Here is a 23,217-nt window from a genome sequence, read left to right on the forward strand (position 1 = left end):
TTTTTTCCTTTTTTTTTTTTTTTTTTTTTTTTTGTGACCTTTGTTTTATCATACCAAATTCTGTATGGACTGTATGTAATAATGCCCCTCATAAATGCTTAAGGAAACACGGTCTAAGGTGCTGTTCTGTTTTTGGGGAAAAAAACAACACAAGCGGTACATTTTCAAGCCTGAGAAGGTGGGTTTGTTACATTTAGTAAAACAAACAAAAAAAAGCCAGATGTTAAGAGAGGGGGGAGGGGGCAACAAAGACCTGACACAGGACCTGAGTGATGCATCTGAACCTTCAGCTGGTCATCTACTGTTCCCTGAAGCCTCATCAGAAATCTCAGTGGAAGGGTGGCTGTCAAGCCTTTTTTATTTCATTTTATTTTTTTAAGGAAGGAAAACTCAGAAAAGGCTGTGCAGGGCTGCAGTCGACCTTGATAAACAAAAAGATGGCTCAACATTTATTTAAAAAAAACATCCACATAGCCAGCGGTTGCCATCTAGAACTGTGTTCTGACCAAGTAAAACCTTTTTTTCCTTATTAAAAGCATTTTCATTCTGGTGCTTCCAAGAGTTTTTCAAATACACAAGTATTTTCCACCCAAAATAATCTCCACACATTATTTAGCTTCTCTGAAGTTATGAGAAGGCTTTAAAGTCCAACAGATGTTTCCATGGAGCAGTTTTTAAATGGGTTTTATTTGGGAGCTTTTTATTGAAATGAAAAGTTACTGTGATGTAAACGGAAAAATAAATATGATCTACAATGTAAAAAAAAAAAAAAAAGTTTAGTCTAATTTAAGCTAAAGTTACGTTATAAGGTTTTCAGTGGAGGACTCTGATTGGCAGTTGCTGTGATTAATTTCACAGCAACCATTTTATTTATTTATTTATTTATTATGTTACGTTGAGCGTGGCGCTGCTCTTCGCCTTTCCCATGGTAAACTTCACCGTGCCGCTCATGTCCACGCTGGTGCTCTTCAGGATGAGTTTGTGGACTGTCCCGTGGTTTTCCAGGCGGACAGAGGGCCCCGGTTTAAGGTTCTCTCCATTCAAAGTCCAAACCGGAGGCTTATTTATGGCGACTGATAACTCACACTGGAAAGTCGCCGGCTCTCCCTCCATCACTTCCACGTCCTCTAGCTCTTTCACCATCACAAGAGCCTGGGCTGGAGCAACACAGAACAAATCAGTTTGACAAAAATGTATTTAGGGTGTTCCGCTTTAGCTTTCCGCCCCAACTTACCTTCCACCATCAGTTTGGCTTTGGAGGTGTGCTCTCCGACCTCAATGCTGTAGGTGCCCTCATCCTCCACAGACACCTGCTGAATCACCAGTTTGTGGGAGCAGCCATCAGCCAGGATTTCCAGTCGGTCTGAGGAAACCAGTTCCTCCCTGCCTTTGTACCAGGTAGCGCTGCAGTGAGGCGAGGAGACAGTGCATTCAAGGATCACACGATGTTTCTCCAGAGCTGTTCTGTCTCGCAAGGGCTTTACAATAGAAACTGGAAGTTCTGAAACAAGAGGAAATTCAACATATAGATGATTTTAAGTCACTGCTATGGCCAAGAAAAAGGCCAGTAAAGTATTCTGAAGATAAAGAATTAACTTACCCTCTACCTCAAGGTAGGCAGTAGATTCAACATCCCTGGCTACAAAGCGGATTTCTCCAGCATCTTCAGCTTTAACGTTACACATCAGCAGGAAGTGTTTGGTCCCTGGAAGAGAGCAACAATTTTCAGACTTGCCAACAGTGTACAAGTGGTCTTTTGCTCTTTCTGCTCTTTCCAAGTTCGTGCCACCACCAGAGGTACCTCTAAAACTACAAATAGAGAAATTTAAATCCTTCTCCTCTCCAAACGAGGTTTGAGGGTTTTTCCACAGATGGTGATGCCATTTTCTGGAGAACTGATTGGTCAGTAGGCAGTGATTTCATACCTATTGATCTCTAATCTGAAACATAACCTGCTCTGGAGCAGATTAAGGCATTTTACTCTTGTATTATTTATGATTTTATGATTGGTTTCTAAGTCTCATAAAAATGTCTGCCTTCTCTGACCTTCAGTGCGGATCTTGATGGAGCTGGTTGGTCGGATCCTGTGGCCGTCTTTGTACCACTCCCCTGTCACGTCCTCCAGAGAAACCTCACACATGAAGACGGCATTCTGGTCCTCCTGGATGTAAAGATCCTCCAAATCCTGCACTATCTCCAGCTCATGCTCTGCAAGTTAGTTAAAGACGGCAAAAAGATCAGATGGCAAAAGAAGAAAAAAGTTCTTTTCCTTAAAACCACTAGATGGAGGTATTGTATAAGCTTTACTCCAGCTACTCACTGCCTCCAGTTGGTTCAAAATGAGTTGTGTTAAGCCAGTATCTGATCAGAGGCTTACCATAAACCTCCAGCGAACAGGACGTTTTGATTTCCCCTGTGTCGCATGTGTAGGTGCCAGAATCTGCCCGGGAGCACTGCAGGATTTGACAGAACCTCTTACGACCCATTGAGTAGATCCGACAGTTTTTCCCCGGCTTTAGCTCCGAACCGTCCTGAGTCATAGAAAAAAAAAAGTCAAAGGCATTCTTTATTCATTATATCGCTCTTAAAACTGTCACCTTGCTGGTATAATAAGACAAAATAAGGGCAAGATTACTGAGAGTATTTACTGGTTGATTTTACCTTAAACCATCTGACTTCAACATTTTGTCGGGAGAATTCACACTCCAGGGTGACAGGAAATTCCTCCTCCACACGGGCATCAGCCAGTGGTTTCAAGATGGACACTGGTGTTTCTGTCAGTTTAGTCAGTCCAGTCAATCAGTCAGTGAACTACTTGATGAGCCATGATTTAGAATAAAAGGTGTAAAAAGTGAAACCAGTGAGCTTCACGGGCTTGTATTTACCTTTGACTGTGAGCCTCGCTGTGGTGCGCGCTCCTTCAGCTGAGAAGACGATGGTGCCTGTGTCCTCCAGAGTAAGGTTGGACAAGGTGAGGCCGTGAACTTGTCCATTGGTGCTCACCCTACACTGGTTGTTTGGCTTGACCCGAATGCCGTCCTTTTGCCAGCTGCCCTCCACATCTGTGTGCGACAGCTCCACCACAAAGGAGGCAGTCTCTCGTTCAAAGGTTTCTTGGTCAGTCAGACCTTTGCGGATGGCGATTTTACGGGCTGCACAAGAGTAGATTAGTGAAAGCGGTGAGAGGACTGTCATTATACCAACCATAATTATCAAATTATAAATCAAATAAATATCTATTAAATCATTGAAAAAATTATTTTAAAAAACAGAGAATTCTTTTTTTTGCAAACTGTATTTTGCTGATATGCATTTGAAAGCCAAGATTGTGTTTCAAGGACAACTGAAGGTTGTGCAAATATAGACAGAGCTCAGTTTATCATGTTACAAAAACACTAGCAGGAGCAGTCCACTGTCACTGTGTCACTCTTGTACACGGCTGAATAACAGCATGGCTGTGTTTCAAAAGCCTTTTCACACTTACAGGTCTGGCTCGGCTATTCATAGTACTTTTTTACACTCTGACATGCTGTGAAAAACACCTTCAGTGTGTACTGTTCTTTAGGCCCGAGCTCATCTGTGTCAGAAGAGATACCAATCACAAAGTCACAAGGTACACTGGCTTCTGAAATGTCTTGTTTTATAGTCTTCAGAGCCGAGTAAGTACTGATAGTATCTGGCTAGTGTTCTTTCTGCCTCCTTTGATCTTATTTATTCACACTGCGGTTAGCTTTGAACAGTTAAATCCAGACACAATAAGCAATTTTAGGAAAAGTTCATTTCTTCACTCGCTATTTATAGAATAAATAAAAAGGCTTGTTGCATTTCAAATCAACATGAGCTTTCTCCAAAATGCTTTTTATCGTCTTAAGTTGTTTGGACATATATTATATGATTGCTGCATATTTTTGGCTTTATGTACTTTTCTATATGTGCTTTTCTGAAAAGTGGTAAGGTGTTTTTTTCTTTTTGCATGTTTTAAAATCCTGAAAACTTCACTGGTGTCTCTTTCCATAAAAATGAATTAGGATCTGTAATTTGAGACAGATACGAGATAAGAGTGTCAGCCCGTTAAAATATGAAAAAACAAATTAAATCAAATTAACACACACTAATAAAAAAACACTTCGCAGAAAAAACAACAGTTTCTAGGTGTATATAGTTATAGCATTAAAAAAAAATACAAATTAAACATTTCGAATATTTTTTAACACGAAAATTTGATCACAAAATTTAAGAAAATGCTTTTTTCATTCAATATTTTTACTCGTGCTTTGAGCAAATATGATGAGTTCAACTAAAAAAATCAAAATATCAGAAAATGGTGCAGAAAAATCTGAAGTTTCCAAATCTAATCTAACCATTTTGAAGCCCAGTCTAGCTATGATTTTGAGACCTAATGCCCTGGATGAGTCTGATAAAATATATCTCAGATTAAAGTATACTAAAAGGGATTGAAACCTGAGATCAATAGTTCGGTAGAAACCCTAACCCTAATGACACAACTGCATTGGCAGTTCGTCTTGTAACCGGAAGGTTGCCGGTTCGAGCCCCGGCTCGGACAGCCTCGCTTCTGTCAGTCTGCCCCAGTGCAGCTGTGGCTACAACTGTAGCTGCCTCCACCAGTGTGTGAATGTGAGAGTGAATGAATAGTGGAATTGTACAGTGCTTTGAGAGCCCCGAAAAGCGCTAAATAAATGCAATCCATTATTATCATTATTATTATGTCTGGATAAAAGTGTTATTCATACCCTGCTGCAGTTCACTTACGTTCTACGTTGAGTTTGACCTGCGTCCGGTCATGCAGAGTCTCGCACCGGTAAGTCCCCCTGTCCGACAGAGTCAGGTTGTGGATGGTGAGACTGCGTTTGCAGCCGTTCTGGGCCAGCGTGTGTCGGGGACCAGACTGGATAACCACCCCCTGCCTCATCCACTGGACCTCACCGGCCTCCAGGCTAATCTCTGCCTCCAAGGTGGCATCACCAAACTCCTCTGCCATAACAGCTTCCATTTTCTTAGTAAACATGACCTGAGCCTCTTAACATTACAAGAGGCAGAAAAAAATGATCAACTGCTGGTACTTTTAGAACACAGATAGAAGATAGATGGATGGATTTTAATGTCTCTTTTAACCTTGACGATTGGTCTTACCCTGAACTTTGAGGCTGGCTTTGCTCATTTGTCCTTCAGCTTCTGCTGTAATTTTTGAGCAGTCCAGCATCTGGCACTTTTTAATCACCAAGGTGTGGCACAGACCATTGTGGGTTGCCTGGAAACGATCACCCAGAGTGATAGGCTCATTGTCCATGAGCCAGACCAGCTGGACATCCTCTGGGGAAACCACACACTTAAAGGTGGCATCTTCTCCTTCCAGCACTGTAGTGTTGTGGAGTTCAGTGAGGAACTCAATGACTCGGGGCACTGAAAAGACAAAAGTTATGAAGCTGCTACCTCATTGAAAAGAGGAGAGGAACTCTATTTCAATGCATACTTACTTTCTACCCTCAGTTTTGCAACAGTCCGGTCATCTCTGGACTCACAGGTATACTCGCCAGCATCCTCTCGAGATAGACGATGAATGGTCAAGCTTCTTTCGACTCCATCTGCCCTAATGGAGAATCTCCTGTTTGGGACCACTTCTACTCCATTCCTTAACCACTGGACGTCTGCTTTTGGCTTGCACACCTCACACCGAAGAGTCACCATACCATCAGCGTGGGCCACAGTGTCTCTGAGTGGCTTTGTGAACTTAATTCTCATTTCTGTAATACAGAAAATCAAAGTTGATATGAGAAGATAGGCCAGACTGAGGCGTTCTACAAAGCTGTTCAAAATGCAAAACAAAATTTTAACCTTTCACCAGCAGGCTGAAGTGCATCTGGTCTGTGTTGATGTCACAGGTGTACTCGCCGGCATCAGAGCGTCTCAAAGGCTCGATAGTAAAAGTGCGTTTATGGCCCTCCATGAGTGCTCGGTAACGATCACCTTCAGCGGGCGACCAGTCTTTCATCCAGCGCACTAGAGCGCTTTCCTTGGAAACATAGCTTGTCAAGGTCACGCTCTCTGCTTCGTAACCCGTCACAACAATGTCATCCTCCTTGTTCACAAATGTAACTGGAGTCTCTTTGATAGAAAAGAAAATTTAAAAGAATGTTACATGACCTTTTTTCTCTTCTTTAAAGCTGTGAAGGTTTACTTTGTGGATTCGTACCTTGAATGCGTATAACGCTGACCATCTTGTCATCCACAGCGTCACACACATACTTTCCAGAATCGGAAGGCTGAACACAGGAAATGATGATTTTCCTCAGTGTCCCATAGCTTTCAATATAGGTCCGGTCATCACTGGTGAGAAGCCTGTCATTACAATACCACTGGACAGGGGCATTAGCACGAGATACCTCACAGGCCAGGATCAGGTCATCGCCTGCCATCATCTCCTGGTATTCAAGGTCATTTGAGTTTCCAACAATGGTCACTGGAGGCTCTGAGGGAAGAAGATGGATTTATTCATGCAAAGTTTTGCCAGAAATATCCTTTTGAAAAAAATGTACATACCGAGATAGCTCTTTTGTGATAATATCATGCCAGTGGAAGGCAAAATTATAACTACTTGATCCTGCCAGATACTAGCTGCCGTTTTGAAATGTTTTCAAAAATGTTTTCAAAAAGTCCAAGGCATGATGCTTAGCCTTATCCCTTTCAAAAAATAAGTTTAGCCTTTTATTTAAATAAATATTTAAAAAGTACTTGAAAAACAGCTAACTGCTTATCTTCATTGGAATGGTATGTATAAAACTTAACAGTTCAGAATTCCTCACAGAAACAGCATGACATGAAGGTTATGAATAACCTTGTCATGGCCTCTGACAGAACGGAGTCTCTCAGAGACATTCTGTTCATGTAGATCGGACTTCCAGTTGTGCTAGGACGAATTCTATTTACATTATAAATGCTCCTCTTAAGCAGTAACATTAGAAACCATAGCATACAATTGCATTGCTATGCAGATGATATCCAGCTCTATGTGTCTGTCAAGAGATATATTCTAAAGACACTTCTTCAGCATGAGAGTCAGAGAGTAGAAACACACACGCTGGAGTTTTTACTTGCAAGGGCAGTCACAGAGTGCTCGCACCCGAGAGTGTGGCTCAAGGACTCGCACTCTGCCACTGCCCTGGTCTTTATTTATATACAACAGTAGGTGCATTTGTTTATTACATTGGAATGTGCATGTGTGTGTGTGTGCGTGTGTGTGTGAGCGCGTGTGTGTGTTTGCCAGGAGAGGCTTCTCTACCTGGCACAAAGTGAAACTGCTCGTTAAGCTCTTATCTAGCACTAATAGGTACTGCTCCTTCCCTGCATGATAATGGGTCGCAGTGAACTAAAAACAGTCTGAGTTATAAAGAGGTCATCATGCAGTATTCTATCATATGCAAACCTTTTTTATTAAAAGTCTATACTGACTACTAAGTACAATTTTCTATTGACAGTGTCAATAAAGCTAGATGAAACACCTATTAGTTAAACTGCAGGCATAAAGATATAAAGGCCCATATAACCTCTAAATTGAAATAAAAATTAGACTATTTTACTTTGCTTAAAAATCTTAGTAACATGGTGTCTAACCAGATACAGTCCCAATCATAAGTTTAAGACCCCTTGAAAAATGGCAAAAACTCATATTTGCATGGTGGGATCTTAAAAAGTCAAAAAAGTTCCCGTTTTGAACATTGTCGGGTTGTTAAACTGCACAAGCAGGGTCTCTCACAGAGTGCCATCACTGCTGAGGTGGGACGCAGTAAGACAGTCATTTGGAATTTCTTAAATGAACCTGAGGGTTATGATGGAAGACCCAAAAACATTTCACCAGCACTGAGCCAGAGGATCCAAAAGTTTTATTTTCTGATGAGAAAAAATCCTGATGGTTTCCAGTGTTACTGGCATGACAAGCAGATCCCACCTGTGATGTTTTTTATGCACCATAGTAGGTGCTTTTTCCTGTAAAACAGCCTGTTTCAGTTTAAGTGTTGTTTTCAATAAATTGCATGCTCCAAAAAATATGATATTTTGCCATTTCCAAGTGGTCTTAAACTTTTGATCGGGACTGTATTTACCATGGATGGCATTGTTTTCGCCTGCAGTAACCATGTGAGGAAACTTGGAGTCCTTTTTGACCAGGATATGTATTTCAATGTGCATATTAAACAAATATGCATGACTGCTTTCTGAGAAAAAATTAAAAATGAAGAAAAATACATTCAGCCAGATTAACCTTACCTTCTACTGTAACTTGGAAGCTGATACTGTCATCTCCGACATCCAAAAAATATTCTCCTGAATCTTTGAGTTCAGCATTGAGGATGACAAGCGAGCGGAAAGGACCTTCTTCCTCTTCACAGAACCTTTCATCACCTTGAACACGACAGCCATCCTTGTACCATTTGGCGACAGCATTGGCTCTGGAGAGCTCACACTCCAGCACAATGTCATCAGAAATCAAAAACTTTAGGTTGTTCTTGATCTCTGACTTTCTTAAAATCTTTACTGGTGGCTCTGAGGACACAGAATTGAACATTTATCTTTAATTTTCACAATGGGTCAGAAAACTCATACCAGGCAGGCAATTGCTGCATCTTACCTGAAACTTGGACCTGGAAATCAATTTTATCATCCATAGCGTCACAAGTGTATTTGCCAGAATCCTCAGGAGTGGGAGAGTGAATTGTCAAACGACGAATGAGCCCATCTTCTGTGATGGTGACATTGCTGCTTTGCTGGATTTCTTCACCATTTATCAGCCACTTGACTTCTGCATTTGGTCGGGACACCTCAATCTCTAGAATCACTGGTTTGCCAGCAAGACTCTCCAGTTTGTCAGCTATGTCTTTGGGGCAAGTTAGCGTTACTGGTGGCTCTAAGTGAAGCAATGAGAAATAAAGTATGTAAAATGTAATGTAATGTGATGATTCGTTTAAATAATTAGCCTGCATGTATGCCTGTTTACCTGTAATAGTTACTAGGAAAGCCAAAGAGTCATCTTCTGTGTCACATACATACTCCCCCGTGTCGTGCACAGTGGTTATGGGTATAATGAGCCTCCGTTGGGCCCCGTCCACCTCCAGGATCAAGTTGTGCCCTGCCTCTACTTCTAGACCGTCTTTGAACCAGCGCACAGGAGCATCCGCCTTTGAGATCTCACAGCTGAGCTCCAGCCTCTCTGATGCCAAGTGAGTCAGTTCCAGCTCTGATTCACTGGGATAAATGATTCTTACTGGTGGATCTAGTACAAGTGAAAGATATTAAAAGATAAGCATTTAAACTTATTTTATAGATTCTCTATGTTTCAATTTGATATCTGTTAGAAGAGGTGAGCACTAAAGTTTTACCTTTAACACCAAGTTGGAAGAAGATGGAGTCTCCATCTGTTTCACAGACATACTCTCCAGCATCCTCCTCTGAGCTGCAGAGAATTGTCAGCCTCCTGTAAGGGCCTTCTGATATCAGCTGGATGTTTTCACTCTCTGCCACCTGCAGGCCATCCTTGAACCATCGCACCTTCCCCCTGGAGCGAGACAGCTCGCACTGCAGGTGGATCTCCTCTGAGATGTAGCTCTCCATCACCACATCATCTTTAGGTTCCACTATCATCACTGGAGGCTCTGTGTTTTTTGTATGAGTAATAAGAGCGAGGTCAAATGATGCTCATAATGAATTAATAATCTATTTGTTCCACAATGCCACCTTTAATCTTTTTATTCTCATTTTAAAACTTCAGGGCCAAAACACAGCCAAAATATGTTGTTAAATGCCTTTTGTTTTTACCAACAGGAGTTGGAGGAGAAAGGTCAGTGTACCTCGGACATTGACTGTGAACTCCATGCTGCTGTTTCCTGCCTGGCAAGTATAACTTCCAGCATCTGAGGTTTCTGCAGAGCGGATAATTAACCTCCTCATGGTTCCTTCTGCCTGCAGAGTTATGTTGTCACTGGGCTTGATCTCACAGCCGTCTTTATACCTGGGACACAGACACAGATAACTGTAAAGAGTCTCAAAGAGTTTGTTTTAGTTACATTAATAAAAAACCTGTGTCCTACTAAGAGGTTGATTGTGCAGTAAACAAAATGATGCAGGGAGTATTTGAACAGTTAGACACTGGAAACACAGAAGATCTACAGATCTGTCTTTATTTGCAAACCGGAATTCTTCAGTCATTGTCTTACCACACAACTTCAGCATCATCTCTGGAGACATGGCAGACCAGCACCACAGGGTCCAACTCCATGCTGCTCTTATGAAGTTCATCCTCAGCGACCGGACTGAAATCCACCGGAGGACCTTAAAACAGGGTAGAAGGAAGACTGCACGTCAATGGCTGGAGCTCAAGGTATTACATGAACTAGCCCTCTAAAAATTGGTGTGATTCTTGGTATGGTTTAATAATAAGCCCAGATGTGGTCCACATGTGTTAGCACAGGTTTTAAACAAGGTTTTGGTTTCTTACAAGACATAAAAATCAGTCAGAGACACAGTTGTTTATATTCAGTGTCACTTAATAATCCAAGAAACATCAGTATTTTCATGATATGAAATCCAGATAGTATATTAAGTATGAATTTTTCTGTATAAGAAAATGAACATGGGATTCTTTAAGTAAATATAACAAAATGGTCAATTAATATCCATGTTGATGTTAAAGAGGCTCATCAGCATGTCATCTGTTCATAAACCAATTACCTGCAACATCCACATTGAATGTGATGACATCCCCTGAAGTTTCACATGAGTAAACTCCAGAGTGAGATTCCTCAGCTGACTGGATCACGATCCTCCTCATATTCCCATCCGCCTGGATGTTTAGACCATCTGAGACCTGAAGCTCCTTGCCATCTTTGAACCAGGATACTTTTGCAAACGGGTGGGAGACTTCACAGTAGAGTACAATGGCATCCCCTATGTCCACCTTTTTCTTGCTGTCTAACTCTGACAGAGGACTGAATTTCATCACGGCAGCTGATGAAAAAAAAAAAAGAACACAGAATTAAGCAAACTTAAAAAAAATGCATCAATCACAGGTTTTTCAGAGGTTTTTACACCTACGTTTAACGTTGAGCACAGCGGAATCCCTGACTCCATTAGCTATGAAGGTGACCTCTGCTTCATCCTCTGTCATGCGACTTTCATGGATCACCACTGAGTGCTTTGTTTGATTGTGTTGTATTGAATATCGTCCACCGTGCTGCAGTTGAGCACTATTGAGAAACCAGGTTCCAACCATTGGGGCAGACAATTCAATGGAGAAGCGAGCATCTTGTCCTTCTACAACCTCAGAGCTTTGGAGGCGGCTGAGGATCTTGGGTCCAGGAACTAGGAAGTACAGAAGAAGTACAGTACAGGTATTAGTCAATTAAGCCTGACAGATATGTTGGCCTTAATGATGTTAGCTATTTGCACATATATTGGCATCAGAATTTACAACAGAATTAAAAAGTAAAGAAGAGACAGGAAAAATGTGTTTCTACTATGTTATGTGTTGATTTTGCACAGCTTGCATAGTCCGCCACCAGATGGCGCTCTGCAACTTCCCTGTTGCTTCCCTGGCAACAATGTCTGAACTGCCACAAAATATCAACCAGCTGATCCAAGCAGATCTGGCAGTGCATAAATGACTAATACACGACTTGTTGGGACATTAAAACAAGATTATTTTTAAACTCATTGTCATTTTATCATTGGTGTCTGAAAGAAAAAAATATTGGTCCATATTTTTAAATTGCTCAATTTAGTCCTATAAACATATCCTATGTCGTACACTATTAGTCAACAAATAATGCGTAGTTTACTCTAGAAAATTACAGGAAAGTGCTGGAAGTTAAATTTACCAGAAGGAAATTGTCATTTTACGGTACTGTCAGCTGTTTGGTTGTCATCATATTAGTTCTCTTACTCCAGTCTACATAATATCTACGTTTATTACTGATAAATATAACTACATTGTCCTTGTTCGCTTAAACCTTAACACTTTTCTTTGCCACACTGGAGACCACATCAAACACCCACAACAAATTTAAGTACAATATAGCTGAAATAACCATGATTAAAAGAAGAAAAATGATTAACATTTATATGCCCATGGTTACTCAGCAAGTTAAAAAACAAACGCTCTACCTAAAAATGTATACAGTTTTGTGTTTCATATTTTTTACCCTTAAAGTAAACTGTAGTGTTTTTGAATAAAATTATATTCACCTCAAAGAACAGTTTCAAGTAAAACTTTAAAAAAAATGATCAAAACATTTAATATATCTGTATGTAAAATCTGTCGTCGTTGTGTCCTCACCCAGATGGACAACTTTGGGAAACTCCACATGGCCGCTTCGTCCATATTTGTTAATGCAGCAAACTCTGAAACGGTAGTTGCCCTCGCATGGTACAATGTCACCGGTGACCTCAGCTGAGGTGGCGGTCTCTGAGGTGAAACACTTCTGCCATTCCTGAGAACCCACTTCTTGCATCTCCAGCACAAACACAGAGCGGGTGGAGGTCTGACTACTGGGGGCGGGATCCCAGTTAAGCAGCGCACTGTTGGGTCTGTCTACATCCATTTTGACTCCCACCGGACAGATAGGTGGGCAGTGTCGTGTGGCTGAAAGACAAAGAAGAATAAAGAATGTAATAAGGGTGGATTGATAAAAGGCTGATTGTCAGAAGGCATCATTACATCCACTGAAACTAGTTAGTTAATTAGTATAGAAGCAGAAGCAATAATTGTAATGTATTATTAGAAAAATATAAAAAATAATTAAATAAAAATACATTTTAATGTCTTAAAATTAATACATTTAGACAAGTGAGCCTACATTTTTGCATATGACTCCTTATAAAAATACACTTGCCATGAGAGTTCCCACTCCCACCCCCAGCAAAAACACTGAATGTAACAAAAGACTCTTAAAAACTCTTAAATCACAAATGATCCTGCAACAAATAAACCTGAAATAAATGTTTATTTAAATCTCAAACACAACCTTCAAAGCTTCTTCAAATCAAGGCAAAAAAACCTTAACAAACATTTACACAAAGTGTTTGCTAAATTACCTTTGACTTTGAGGCGTGATGAAGTCTTGGATCGTCCTGCGACAAATGTCACAACTCCCGAGTCGTGATAGGCCACGTTGACAAAGACCAGAATGTGAGTTTTGCCAAAAGACTTGAGGATTGTTTGGTGTGTTTCATGTAGCTTCAACCCGTCTTTGAACCAGTGGACCTCCATGTCGTCGTTCTCCACCTCCACGCAGAAGGCTGCGTTCTCACCCTCCAGGACCTCCAGCTTTCGTGGAAGCTTGCGGACAATAGTACCTGTACGGATAAAGATTAATGCATACTTAAATTTCTTAAGCAAATAGTTTTTCGAAATAAGCTTAAAAGCTGCATCAGGTAGTTTCCCCTTTTGACCACACACTGTGCTAGCAGGTGTTTATACAGAGATCATTTAGCTTGAAATGATGACATGAATGGATATCATTAAGTTAATGCGATAAAGCAAGTGTGCATTGAAATTTTGTCTTCCTGAAGTACTAGTCCTAGAAATACTATCCCTTTTTACAGTAATTTGATGCACCGTAGCCTATTTTTCACAGTGTACCTTTAACTGAGAGCTCTGCAATGCTCTTTGCTCCATCAGGCATCTCACAGAGGTAGACTCCATCATCATCTGTTCCCACATCGTGAATAGTGAGTCTTCGTTTGGTTCCTTTCTGCTCCATCCCATATTTATTGCTCGGCATCAGCCTCTGGTCTTCCAGGTACCAGGCAGCTGGGAGTGACTCATCAGGTACCTCACACTCAAGCACAGCAATGTCCCGCTCTTTCACCTCCACGTCTTTTAACGGGCGCCTGAACCGCACGGCAGGGCCTGAAGAATAAGGACAATGTTATCTTTGGTCCAAAGTGGATGAATCGTACATATATATGGGTACATGTGTGCAAGGATTGATGGAGATGCCAAACAAGAAGCTGTTTCGCAGTGCTAGCGTAGATTTAGGGGACAGCTCAAATTTACTGCATTGGCAGCAGGCCTAGAAAAATTCAAACTCAAAATAATAATTAAAATGTAATGTGTGGAAATGAAAAATTTTAGTGCAAACACTTAATTTTTGATTCTCTTTTGCTACCATATAATAGTTTTCAAGCAGTGATTAGCAGTGGTAATGTTCCTTCATGTTATCTGTATGTTAATGACTGGCATGTTGAGCCCATTAACCAAACTGACTCTTATGGTAGAGGCAGCTCACAGATGCAGAATGAATCACATATGAATGGGGTAGCATTTTAACTATGCACAGCCCTCACAATTGCAGCTAATGGTATAATGTTTTATTAGTATGGTTTAAGATATGCCCTCATTTATTGTAACTGGACATATACATATTTATTTCAGTTGTCCATTTTCAGTGACTAATGTCTTGAAAAGAAAGACGTTTCTTTTGTGTTATTCAAAAGGTTCCAACAGCATGAAAGCAATTTAATCCGCTTTAAGGGATAATATTTGGTACAATGAAGTGTTTTCTACACTCAAAAAAAAGAAATTGGGTGGTTGTTACATGTAAAAGATTCAAACTTGTAATTTCAACTAAATAATTTCATGTTTCTATGGTGAACATAATTAAATCGTGTAGCATCTTCATGAAATTCAGCAACTTAATTTGTTCCTGTTGAGATGACATGATACAATCTAGTAAGAGTGGTTAGTTGCCTGTACTCACGAAATTCACAAGATCATATTAGATGTCAAACTGCAGGAAAATTGCTGGAGTTTTAAGAAGCAGACAGCTACACCCACACCTAAATATGCTATTGCTATTTATTGTGGTTTAACCTGTCAAGGACAAAAACGTACAGAAAATTCTGCATCAAGCCTTGTAATCATAGCTTTCCTAGTTTTGTTAAGCCTGGATTGACAGCTTGGTGGTGTGATGGTTAGTGCTGTTGCCTCACAACAAGAAGGGCCTGGGTTCAAATCCACAATCTGGCTAGTTTGCATTGTGTAATTAGAGTTAGGTTAGGTTAACTGGTGATTATAAATTACCCATGAATGTAAGTGCAAATGGTTGTTTGTCTGTATGAAATCATCAACCTGCATATTGGTTCATTAAGCAAGACTAGCAGTAATTGCCTTGATTAACAAAGTAGGTGTTCAAACAACAAGATTTCATTGCGTTTTCTGAAGTTTTTAACTTGTGTAGAATGAATTAAAACAAATTTCACTCTACATACTTAAATAAATCCTTTCAAGTCAATGTAAGTATACTATGTTGATCCATCGTAATCTGATTACATCCATCCATCCATCCGCTTCTCCTTTTCAGGGTCGCGGGGGGCGCTGGAGCCTATCCCAGCTGTCATAGGGCGAGAGGCGGGGTACACTCTGGACAGGTCGCCAGTCTGTCGCAGGGCCAACACACAGGGACAGACAACCATTCACACTCACATTCACTCCTAGTGACAATTTGGATTATCCAATTAACCTATCCCCACAAGCTGCATGTCTTTGGACGGTGGGGGGAAGCCGGAGTACCCAGAGGGGAACCCACGCAAACACGGGGAGAACATGCAAACTCCACACAGAAAGACCCCGGCCTGATGGTGGAATTGAACTCAGGACCTTCTTGCTGTGCGGCAACAGTGCTAACCACCAATTGGTTAAATCACATGGAAAAAGGTGCCATGATTAAATTGTGTTCATCCAACAACAGATTTTTTTGAGTGTAGGTGGTTATTTTCAGAGGTTTTATAATAATGTTTCAATGTTAATCACCTTCTGTGGTTTTCTTTTACTCTTTTAATCACTTTTTCCATTTACTTGTAGCAACACAGAGGACTAACATTATTTGGGTTAAATATTGTTCAAGAAGAATATCACATGTCATGTTCTTCCATGAAGGTTGCAGAAAAAAGAACAGGTTGCCATACCTTTGACGGACAGGTGAACGGCACTTAGGGTGTTTCCCAGCGCATTTGATGCTGCACACACATACAACCCTGTGTCCTGCACTTTACAGTACAGCACCTTCAGGGTGTAGTAGCCCTCTCTGTCCTCAAATATCAGATGACGTCTGTCAGGCTCTAAGGGAACTCCATCTTTCTTCCAGATGATCTCAGGTTTTGGCTTCCCTGTTACAAAGCAGCGAAACTTGGCGTGTTTCCCCTCCGCTACTGCAAATTTCTTCACTTTTGACGCATCGACAGGTGGCTCTGCTGTGATCCTTGACAAACTGGGCCTCCCACCCCTGTGCTTTGGTGACCACTGGCTGTTAGTGTGACCGGTCGAGGATGTTTTGCTGTCCCCTCGCTCTGGTACAGGTTCGACAAGAAGGACGGCCCCAGCCAGGGCCTCACCATGGCAGTTAACGGCCTTGCAGGTGTAGACGCCTTTGTCTGGCATACGCGTCCGATATATCTTGAGTTGGAACCAGCCACCATCTTCATTTCTCATGCTGAAGTGAGAACTCTCAAAGATGTCATTGAGTTTCTTCCCATCCTTTTCCCAAATCACCTCTGGCAGAGGGGTCCCCCAGATTTTACAGGAGAAGGCAGCATCTTCGCCCCGATCCACACGCAGAGACAGGGGCTTGATGAGGAATCGCGGTCTGTCATCAGATGTTAGATCAACCTCTGCTTGGTTTTTGCTTAGCCTGCTGTTCCATTCTCCATTCAGTTCCCCTCCATTTGCCTTGCAGTGTTCACCATTTTGCATTGCATTGTAGCCATTTATGTGTCCCACAAATTCTCCATTTTCTTGCATAGATTGCGCCCCACCATTGACCACTAACTGTCTTGCGTCCTCATCTTGTTGCTGGGCCTCTCCTTCAACTTTAAGTGAGGCTGCTGCATAGGTTTCTCCTATGCTATTTCTAGCCTTGCAGATGTACTGGCCAGCATCCTGCTGGGTCACTCTGGTGATGGTCAGCAAGTAAACCTTTCCCTCCTCCGAGATCTTGTAGCGTCCTTCAGACAGGATCTGGACATTTTTGCGTTCCCAGATCACATCTGGGCGTGGGTCTCCACCGATTTGGCACTTCAGTGTTGCATCTGTTCCACACTGGGCCACTACAGGACGTGGATAGCCTAAAACACGAGGTGCACCACCAAAAATATCCATGGTGATGTCACCTTTTGTTTGGGTCGAATGAAGAAATTTCTTCTCAAAATGATCTTCTTCTGTTTTGTAAAGAGCTGAAAGAGAAAGAAGATTATTAGTTTAGCAGATGATTAAAATCTTCCATGAGTGCAGCTTTTGAGTTCAAACCCCAAAGCACCATCTAAACAGTAACTGTGTGGTTATTGTGTCCCAGATGGGTTCATCAGTAATCTGACTCAAACTGAAAGCAGAATGAAGAGTTTTATAAAATACAATAAAATTATTAATCTCCATTTATTCCACGGTGTATCTTTTTCCTGCCTTCCTCCTCCCATTGCCAACCTTTCATGGCCGTCCCTCCCTGAGTTTGGTTCTGCTGAAGGTTCCTTCCTGTTAAAAGGGAGTTTTTCCTTTCCACTCTCGCCAAATTCTTGGTCTTCTGATTGTGGGGGTTTCTCTCCATTATTCTAGGGTTTTTACCTTACAATATAAAGTGCGTTGAAGTGACAGTTGTTGTTATTTGGCACCATTTAAATAAAACTGAATTAAATCAAATTTTTAAAAAAAATTCAGAATACTCAATATAGTTCCCAAAGCTGAAGTAAAGAAGTTTAGTGGTTTTGCGAGGAGGGTATTGAGCAAACACTTTTGGTTGTCTCACAGCTGGTGCTGTAGCTCAGTGAAGAGTGTATTTATAAAACAGTCTGTCCAAAAAAAGATGCTGGAGCCTCTGTGTCACATAGCACACACAAACACACCTGCAGTCACTAACTAGGACCAACTAATCTCTTATATACATTCATGTGTACAGAATGTTGTTTGCAGTCTTACTGTTGGCTTCTCTTTGTCAGCTCATTGTAACATTCTGGCAAAAACTTAAACAATTCAGTATATAAAGCAAGGGTGTCAAACATAAAGTCTGGGGGCAAGGACTCCAATCGAGCCCACTCGACAGCTGAAGGAAGTAATAGATTTTGACTTATAACTGTATTTTCAAAGGTTTTACAGCCTTTATGACTGATACAAATCTGCCCCATTACCATTCACACTAAGCCAAAGTAATTTAGTAATAGATAAACACAATGTCAAATGAGTTTGACATCCCTGATCTAAAGCTTTAGCCTCCATTTGTAATGCAGCTGCCTCTTGTCTCTTTTCATGGCTCATTTGTTTCCTCTGTGTTGTCACCACCTTTCTTTTTGCTTTGAGAATGGCAGCCATTTGTTCTCTGTGACACATCACGCTTGGAAATCATCTAAAGAGCATAAAGTCATACAACTTTATGACAAGTAGAGGCACATCCCAAGCTCAGTCAGTCTTAGAATGTTTTGTTGGCACATGTAAAGAAAAGATCCTCCTCAGGCATTTTCAGGAGAGAGTTACACAGTGACACAAAAAAAGTTCAGAGGATAGACTTACCGCTTTAAGAAATGCTGTCTTTATAGCATTTGTCTCTCTTGTGATGCCTTAAAATGTTATTCTTAAAAATACAAGCTGGCATCAGTTTACTTGGATGATCTTTGGTTAGGTTAGCATTCAAGAAGCACGTTTAGAGTCTTCAGCTCATGTTCCTTGTTTTCCTGGTTTGTCTTGTTTGGAGCACCTGCTGGTCACTGAACACCAAAGCAGCTGAGAAAAATGGTATCTTCCATTCACATTTGGTGGTCCAGAGTCATAGTAATATCTTAGTTGTGTCCCCTCAGTCTGGTGTTGGGTTGCAGGTGGCAAGGAGTAAAATGACCACAGCCTTTCAGCTGAGTGTCTGGTTTATGCGTCAGCTCTGATACTGTCATTGTCCAATAGCTAAAGAGTGTGGTGTGAGAGAGAGTGAGCTGGAATTGGTGGTGGGGGGCAGTAAATGCTTTTGCAGCTGCTGCCACTGCAAGCCACCCCCTAAAAATACCAGCAGCTTCAATGACACTGGGCCAGATAAAGTTAGGCTCCCCATTGACAGGCTATGGTTCGCTGAAGATAGAAGGGGGCCGAGCTCTGCGATGGATCACTCAGCTTAAAAGATATCCTGAGTTAAACCTTTAGAAGAGAAAGGACGCCCTGCCTGCTGGAGCTCCTTGCCTCATGAGTCACGCTGACCCATAAATAGGGTCAAATTAGTGTCACACATTAGAAAATGGTTTATACTGAGGGATGATCAACAGATGGAAGTGAAACAAAGAGTTTGGTGTCATGATAATGCAATTCACGCTAAAAAGATAAAAGACTATGTCATGGCATTTCAGATACACAGCCATATATATATTATCTTAGTACTGCATCATCAGTTAATGTTACACAATTGTAACATAGTAACTACCATCATTTTTGTAACCAAGCATTGTTAACAACTCATATTAATACGCTCCACGTCCTGCACTTCATCTCTCTTTTTGTGTGTCAAAAATGTTTGTATGTTTGTATTTCAGCACATATTAATAATTGAAAAATCTGTTCTCAGTGATAAATGAGTTATATGTAGACCGATATAACACTGTGATTTGAAGAGAATTAATACAAAAATTTCACAAGGTGATAACACTTATTTTAATTCAGGTTCAAGTCTGGACAGGTAGGTGATTCAGAAGATTATAAATTGTGGGAAAAACTTAAAACATGAAACAAGATGCGTAACATACAACTGGCGTCAGATTTCAAACTACGTGATCAAAAACTACTCACCTCTCCAGTTGTGTCTAAAAGATACACAGTATAGGTGAGAAGTACATGAACACTAAACCCATGTCGTCATCTTAGTATTTTTATTTCCCCCTGCGAGCACGGGTGCTTGTTCACTTATCAATTGTCTCCTTCCGTGGCAGATTTGAATTTGGTGTTGACACATATTGCCTGCATTCTCAGACAACAGCTCTCTGCCCTATCTCTTCAAGTGGAGCGTTTCGGACAGCTGAAGCCACTGATACACACTGCATGCAACCTGTCGTCACGGATATTTGACCTTGAATACAGGTCACATAACTTTGACCCCTTTGTGACGGCGCTGAATTAACACACTGGGAATATTATGTCAAGCACAGGCTAAACTTCCCTAAAGTGCGAGTATAATGATGAGAAATTCATATTTTATATATGGGTTTATAGGGTTTTAAATAAAATATGCAATGTGATCTATCAAGCATGTATCACTGAACAGATGAATTAATACCACAGTCATTTGAAGGAGTCACACCACACTGCTCGCCCCATTTAAGGCTACTTATACCTCTGACATTACTATCCATGCGGTCATCCCCGCAGCTGTTAGGTGTACCAGGAATTAAAAGCACAGTTCTGCTCTTTGTCCTGAGATTGGGTTTCAATATCAAAAGCTGAAGAGGATTGACTGAGACCATGGGGTCTTTAACAATATGCCAATCACCCTCGCTTCAAACCAAGGAAACTATTCTTCTGTGCTGTGTTAAAGTAATAAAAATATTCATATAGAGAGAATGCTTAGATTTCAGAAGGTTAAAAGCCTTTTGTACAACACTAAGCCATACACAGAAATACTGTTTTTCAGTACTGTCCATTAGATGTGTTAAGTTCTTATTTGTAGAGCATGAAATCAAAATAGAATAATCATTCTGGAAATGTGTGGCCTTCTCTGGACAAAAGAGAGTTCAGTTCTGATCACTGCTAAACTGTCTGTCATTGCAGTCTTATTAAGCTGGTTGATTTTACTGGGAATCTACAAAAAACATTATGGTCCCAGGATGAAGTATTTATGTCCCCAGAGACTAGAGGAGGCACGCACACGTAGACAGACAGGACCCCGTCCTTCTCAAACTTCATTACTGCTGTAAAAGACAAGAGTGAAGGTGTACGGAAAATGAAAAGGATCCTGAACTGGCAGATGATATAGACACAGATATCAACAACAACAGAGTCAAGTGATCACTCACATTTTGGCTCTTCCGCCTTTTCCATGCAACCAGCAAGCCTGCTAGGGAAAAAAAAAACTTCTGTGTATATGTGTGAGACAAATCTATATTTTATTGCCTTTATAATGTCATAAAAACTACTTACTCAATGTCTCAAAAAGTTGGGCAGCAAAAGGCTAGAAAAGCAAGTAGGACTGAAAAGAAATAGCTGGACAAACTTATTACATTGCTTGGGATCAGGTCAGTAACATGACTGACTAGGAAAAGAGCTTCTTAGAGAGGCAGAGTTTCTCAGAAGTAAAGATGAGCAGAGGTTCGCCTTTCTGTAAAAAACAGTGTCTATAAAATTGACTACAGTACATAATATTATCAAAAGATTCAGAGAATCTGGAGAAATCTCTGTGCGTACTCGTAGAAATCTGTCTGCGAGCACAGTTTGCTGTACCATCTGTACCAAAATTTCAGTTCATATCATCACCATTATCACAATAGAGAAAAGTGCTTGTATGAATGGGTGTGAATGGGTGAATGAGGCATGTTGTATAAATCGCTTTGAGTGCTCCAGAAGAGTAGAAAAGCGCTATTTAAGAATTAGTCCATTTACCATTTACCTGTGACCTTGGAGGTCATTCTTCCACTCTCTTTCAGGGAAATGAAGGCAGCTTTAGTCTGAATGCGAGTAATATTTCCTTTATAGGAAAAGCTTTCTCAACAAACACTGCCACACTGTCCCAAAGTCCTGACTCATGTGACCTGAACCCCGCGTGACAGGGCTGACTCATTCGTAATTTGCAAGTCTTTACTTCCATTGACCCGCTTAATTTTTAGTGGGGATCTTGAGCAATAGTTCTCCAGGTTTTTGAAGGTATTTCAAAGTTATTCTATGCACATTGTCTGCTTTTTTTTCCCTTTCTCCCTGTTTTCAGTCCAGTACTCAGACCTATTTTCAGATGAATGTTTTTGTTTTTTAAGACAGCCAACACTGGCCTGTGAATCATTCAAGCATGCAAAGGCACCTCACTCAAAGGATGAACTGGTGTTGTGTCATAACAGCTTAGTCATGGATTGGCCTCCCCGGAGCCCGTACCCAATAGTATTGATGCAGTGTGGGATCATCTGGAAAGAGAACAGAACAAAATGAGCTTTAGATGTCCTTCAAGAAGCCTGGAGAACTATTTCTAAAGAAATTACAGAAAAGCTGCCGACAAGAGATCAGGCTGTGTTGAAGAATAAAGGGGGTCATGCCAAATATTGACTTTCAAGCTTGTTATAGTTGTGAATTGCCTTACTTACTGTTATTATATACTGAAAGTTTGCACACATTTCACTAAATCACCTCGTTTTTTAGCAAAACAAAGAAGTGAAGCATGGTTCATGACTTTTGCACAGCCCTATATAATCTAAGCCCCACAAGTCAGAAAATACATCAATTTGATTTGGGGGAAAATCATATCTGTAGCTTTACAAGGCCCAGGTAGTCTTGAGTGAAAACTCAAAACAGCCAGCACCTAAACCTGTCCATGAGCCGAACACATTTTGCTTTTGCAAGAACAGCTACAAAGAATCTCTATAGGCTCCTCTTGTTCATGTGAATCTTTTATCCATTGATTTTTTTTCTTTCTTTTTGTGTTATTTCATATATTACATTATATGTGGAGTAGTATGACAATGTCATACTATGCCATAAGCCACACATCTCGGCAACATCCACACGCCCATCCCTGCAGGAGAAGGAGAGAGGCTGCAGATGGGGTGCCCATGCAAAGAGTACCAGAGGCAACAGGCAACTAGAGGAAGGCCACCCAGGTACGAGTTGAGAGCAGGTTCCCAGGGCCCCTGGCACCCAGGATCCACATGGCACCCGGCATCCGTCAGCACCTCCCCTGACAAGGGGAAGGTCCAGGCTAAGGGAGGGGCAGAAGCGTCCACTGGAAAGGGGCGACCATATCCCACCGGGGGATATATACACACACACACACACACACACACACACACACACACACACACACACACACACAAACACCACTTGTTCACTCACTCTCACCCACCCACTAGTGACACACAGAAAAACAAAGATATATGTGCACTCATAGACACGCCCCCCCCCCCCCCCCCCCCCCCCCAACTAAAAATACTCCAAACTTAAAAATATAAACACATTGTGTTTATATTTTTAAGTTTGGAGTATTTTTAGAGGCAGTTGTT

At 41.1% G+C, this 23,217-nt stretch overlaps 1 protein-coding gene across 1 annotated transcript; it reads right to left on the minus strand.

Moving 5' to 3' along the window:
• Nucleotides 1-36: 36 nt before the first annotated feature.
• Nucleotides 37-19,008, minus strand: obsl1a (obscurin like cytoskeletal adaptor 1a). Its single transcript, XM_006792818.3, has 25 exons — nt 18,560-19,008; nt 15,973-17,235; nt 13,646-13,915; nt 13,099-13,359; nt 12,341-12,646; nt 11,101-11,367; nt 10,738-11,013; nt 10,224-10,338; nt 9,858-10,018; nt 9,390-9,662; nt 9,008-9,283; nt 8,642-8,917; nt 8,281-8,556; nt 6,212-6,487; nt 5,854-6,123; nt 5,496-5,762; nt 5,152-5,421; nt 4,771-5,037; nt 2,886-3,152; nt 2,662-2,774; nt 2,378-2,531; nt 2,047-2,208; nt 1,601-1,705; nt 1,235-1,501; nt 37-1,157 (listed from the first exon to the last, which is right to left on the minus strand). Exons 2-25 carry the CDS (start codon nt 17,159-17,161, stop codon nt 886-888), a joined length of 6,636 nt encoding a protein of 2,211 aa, XP_006792881.2. The 5' UTR covers nt 17,162-17,235; nt 18,560-19,008; the 3' UTR covers nt 37-885.
• Nucleotides 19,009-23,217: the final 4,209 nt, after the last annotated feature.

Source organism: Neolamprologus brichardi, chromosome 23, assembly GCF_056152115.1.
Source record: "Neolamprologus brichardi isolate AB-2024 chromosome 23, ASM5615211v1, whole genome shotgun sequence".
In the NCBI taxonomy this organism is placed as follows: domain Eukaryota; kingdom Metazoa; phylum Chordata; class Actinopteri; order Cichliformes; family Cichlidae; genus Neolamprologus; species Neolamprologus brichardi.